Genomic DNA, 3905 nt, shown 5'->3' with positions numbered 1-3905 from the left:
CCCCCCCCCCACCCTCCCCTCGCTGCCCCAGTGTGGGGAGGGGACAGGGCAGGCTGTGCCCCCGGGGCTGCCCTCGCCACCAGACCCTGCGGCAGAAGGGGACGGTCATGCAGCTCATCAGTGCTGGGGAGGCTGGAGCTCCTCTCTCGGGGGGCTCCTCAGCAGTCACCCGCCGGGAGTGACGTTCTTTGGCCACTTGCCTTTGGAAGAAGCCCCCCCTACCCCTGAGAGGAGGCGGTGGAAGCCCTGAGAGGGCGAGGGGGCTCCGCCAGCATTACCTCCCGTCCTCTCCAGCACACAAGCTGCTTGTTATAAATGCTCCCGAGGGCAGCGCACGCAGAGCTGAGCCAAAGCTCTCAGAGCTGCCAAGCAGGCAAGGAGGGGAGCATCTCCTCACCCTGTCCCACCCCCGAGAGCAGGGCAGCGCTGCCCCCCCGGCGCGGTTTCGTTAGGAGTCATTGGGGAGCCCAAAGAGCTTGACAGTGCCCGCCTCCCGGCTGCTGTCGTATTTGCCGTCTTTGTCGTCGCAGGCGAAGGCCAGCAGCGGCCTCTTGGGGTGCCAGGCCACTGTGAAGGTGGGGGACTCGCACTGCACCTCCCAGAGCTTCTCTCCTGCGTGGAAAAAAGGGCCACATCAGCCTCTGCCCCGCAGTGTGCCCCTGCCACATCAGCACAACACCGGGGACAGGCACCCGCTGCTTCTCCCCCGCGCAGGGCAGAGGAGGGACAGACGCCGCTTCAGCACCTTCTAATCACCTGGTGACAAGGCACAGAGGTGACACGCACGTCTACCACAGCCTAACGAGGCAGAGGCTCCCCCTCACGGCGCTCAGCTCTGCACAGCCGAGCTGTTCCTTGGCACACAGATATTCCCAGTGCCCTCCCAGCTCCACCAGCGCTCCTCCACCCTCCTTGCTGTTCCCCAAAAAGCAAAGCCGTTACCTGTCTCCACCTCTGCAATATCAATGAAGTGATCTTCTGATGCCGACGCCAGCATCTTCCCGTCATGGCTGAAGCTCAGTGTTCGCACAGGCCAGTCCAGCCTGCAGTGACAGAGCAAAGCAGACAGTGAGCCATCTCCCCCACGGTCACCAGAGAGGGGAGGGAAAACAACTCCAGGACAGCACTACCTACCTTGAGAAGCACCTCACACACACCAGTTCATCCACGTCCCAGAGGCTGACTAAGGCGTCAGCGCTGCCCGTGGCAAAGTACTTCCCCATAGGATCAAACTTGATGCAGATGCAGTTTGAAGGATGGGCGTTGATGGACTGAATGGGTTTCAGCTCTGGGTAGCTGCGGAGATGAAGGGAGAGGGCAGGAAGCAGTGAGAGGAGCACAGGGCTCATCTACAAGCAAGGGCAGGTGGGACTGGGACTGTGAGAACCAAGCTGGTGCAAGGCCACGCTCTTGGAAACCTTGGGTGTTGAGCGAATGAGGCAAAACATCAGGGTCACTCTCAGGGAGCACAGCCCAGAACTGGGGCAACCCCAGCTCCACGCAAGTTCTTTCACACCAGAGGGCTGGGAATTGCTGGGGTGTGGGACTTGGGTTCCCAAAAAGCAGCAGACGGGCTTGCAGACTGATGTCTGCCACAGGCAGCTCAGCTACCCTGCCACTGGTGCCTACCTGAGGATGTTGATGCAGCCGTTCCCGTTAGTGAGGAAGAACATGTTGTTGTCGTTGTTCCAGGAGATCTCATTCACCTCAAACTTAAACTGTTCCTCAGCTTTGGAGCGATGGGTCTTGGCATCAATGAAAGTGACCACGTCATCCTTGTTGCCCACTGCAATGGTCTGTCCGTCAGGGCTCCAACAGATGTTGATGTTCTCCCCTGGAGGGACAGAAAGGCAGCGGGTCCCATTCCTACCCAACAATCCACAGCAGCCATGAATTAAGCAGAGAGGCAGCTTCTATTCCTGATCCAAGGCCGCAATTTGCTCCACTAACCCCCAAACCACTCCCAAATGGGAAAGACTGCCAAGTCTGCAGTCTAACACACAAACCCCATACAGTGGCTGTGCAGCAAACACACAGAGTTATTGAAAATTAAACTGAACAGCTTCAAACCAACACGACTACATCGCTAGCCTTCCCATTTCAGCCAAGATGGGACCACAGCAACCAACAAACAAGGTCAGTTCAAAGATCCTCTTAAGCCTGTGATCTTCAAGATCCAGAAAAAGCAGAAGCCAACAATAAATACATATGAATAACAGTGAGAACAAGGCAGGTTTCTGTCTGTCATCTCACAAGGTCATTTCCAGCCCTGACAATTTAAAATTTGAGATTTCCAAGGGTACACAGGTTAATTAGCCCAAGAGTTCAAATAATCACTTTCTGAATCCGTGCAAACTTTTACTTCCACCGTGGCTCGCTGCAGACATGCCTTTCCCAGTATCCAGCCTTGCAGCCCATAGGCTCCAGACACAAGTACACAGGCTTTTTAACAGCCAGCATCATATTCCAGTAGTTTCTCCACTGCTGGCACCCGAGTAAATCAGCTCTATTCACTGCTCATTCACTGCTGCTCCTTACAGATGAGTGCAACACAAAGATAAAAGCAGTAACAAAGATCCCCTGATCGCCAACACCTAGAAGAAGGGTCCAAAGCACTGTGCCACCGCAGACGGGTCCCACACAGCAGAAGTTCTGCTGGGACCCAACAGCCCTCCCGGGAAGGCAGGGACTCACCTTTGGTGTTGACAGTGGCGATGCACTTGGTGGTGCGGACATCCCAGATGCGGATGGTTTTGTCCCCGGATGCCGTGACGAAGAGGTCAGGGTTGCTGGGGTGCCAGCAGAGCTGATCCACACTGTCCCCGTGGCCCCGGTAGTTGTTCTCCTTCACCTGGAAGGAGAGGACAGCCGTTCACAGGAGGGATGAGCCCAGCCCTACCAGCCTCCTGCCCTGGATCCCGGTATGCTGCACCCTGCCCCACTGCTGGTTACCAGATGGGGCAGGAGCACGGCCCAGCGCCCCACCGCCATTTCAATCATACTCCCCACAGGGATGGAGGAGGCCCCCCTTTGTCCCCACCCAGGCACCAGCTCCAGTCCCGGCTCTCCCGGCCTGTCCGGTCCCTGGCGACGCTCCTTTTCCTGAGCTCCCGTTTCCAGGCCTAGTACCGACCACTGGGGCCCACTCACGGTTCAAGCCACCCGCCTGCGCATCCGGGCCTGGGAGAGGCCTCCGGTACCGACCCGAATCGGCAGTCCCACCCCAAGGGCTCCGGGGATGCCCCGGTACCGGCCCGAGCGGCCGCTCCAGGTGTCCCCCCCCCGGGGCCCGGTACCGAACGGCCCGGTGCCGGGAGGCGCCTCACCAGCCGGTCCTTCTCCAGGAGGAAGACGCTGGCGGTTTTGTCGAAGGAACCGGAGGCCAGGCGGCGGCCGCAGCAGCTCCAGGCCACCGAGTGCACCTTGGCGCCGTGCGCCGGGAACTCGCGGCTCCGCGTGTTGGCGCGGAACAGCTCCTGCATGGCCTGCACGTAGGGCGACAGCGCCATGGCGGCGCCGCCGGGGCCGCCACCGCCACCCTCGCCCCGCCCCGCCCCGCCGCCGCTGTTATTGACGCCACTTCCGTCGCCCCGCTAGGCCCGGCCCGGCCCGCGGCCCGAGCGCTGCCCCCGCCGCCGCTACCGCCGGTCCGCGGGGGGCGGAGCCGCCGCCAAGATGGCCGACAGCGTCGTCCTCATAAGCGACTCGGAGGCTGAGGGCGGCCGCTCGCCGCCGTCCCACCGGTCTCGCTGCCGCCGCCACCACCTGTCACTGCCGCTCCCCGCGGTGAGTCGGCGGCCTGCGGGGAGGAGAGGAGCGGGGCCGGGCCGGGCCGGGCCGCGGGGCCTCCCGCCGGGGCGCGGCGCCGCCGGCCCTTCACAAAGATGGCGGCGGTGCGGCCGGGC

The 3905-nt window shown here is 61.3% G+C and overlaps 2 protein-coding genes across 5 annotated transcripts in view; one reads left to right on the top strand and one right to left on the bottom strand.

Annotated features, from left to right (window-relative positions):
• Positions 1–6: 6 nt before the first annotated feature.
• Positions 7–3560, bottom strand: THOC3 (THO complex 3). The gene is made up of 6 exons (XM_014948019.1): positions 3327–3560; positions 2695–2851; positions 1630–1834; positions 1135–1296; positions 943–1043; positions 7–612 (listed from the first exon to the last, which is right to left on the bottom strand). The coding sequence occupies exons 1-6, from the start codon at positions 3507–3509 to the stop codon at positions 449–451; spliced, it is 972 nt and encodes a 323-aa protein (XP_014803505.1). The 5' UTR covers positions 3510–3560; the 3' UTR covers positions 7–448.
• Positions 3561–3612: 52 nt separating this feature from the next.
• Positions 3613–3905, top strand: part of SIMC1 (SUMO-interacting motifs containing 1) — a 10318-nt gene continuing 10025 nt past the window's right edge. For all 4 annotated transcript variants that reach the window (XM_014948016.1, XM_014948015.1, XM_014948014.1 and 1 more), the window contains exon 1: positions 3613–3786. In XM_014948016.1, the coding sequence (XP_014803502.1) occupies positions 3676–3786 (111 nt within the window). In that variant the 5' untranslated portion in view covers positions 3613–3675. The remainder of the gene's footprint in view (positions 3787–3905) is intronic.

The sequence above is a fragment of the Calidris pugnax genome, unplaced genomic scaffold (genome assembly GCF_001431845.1).
Source record: "Calidris pugnax isolate Ruff unplaced genomic scaffold, ASM143184v1 scaffold27, whole genome shotgun sequence".
Lineage (NCBI taxonomy): Eukaryota > Metazoa > Chordata > Aves > Charadriiformes > Scolopacidae > Calidris > Calidris pugnax.
This window is presented reverse-complemented; position numbering and strand designations above follow the sequence as displayed.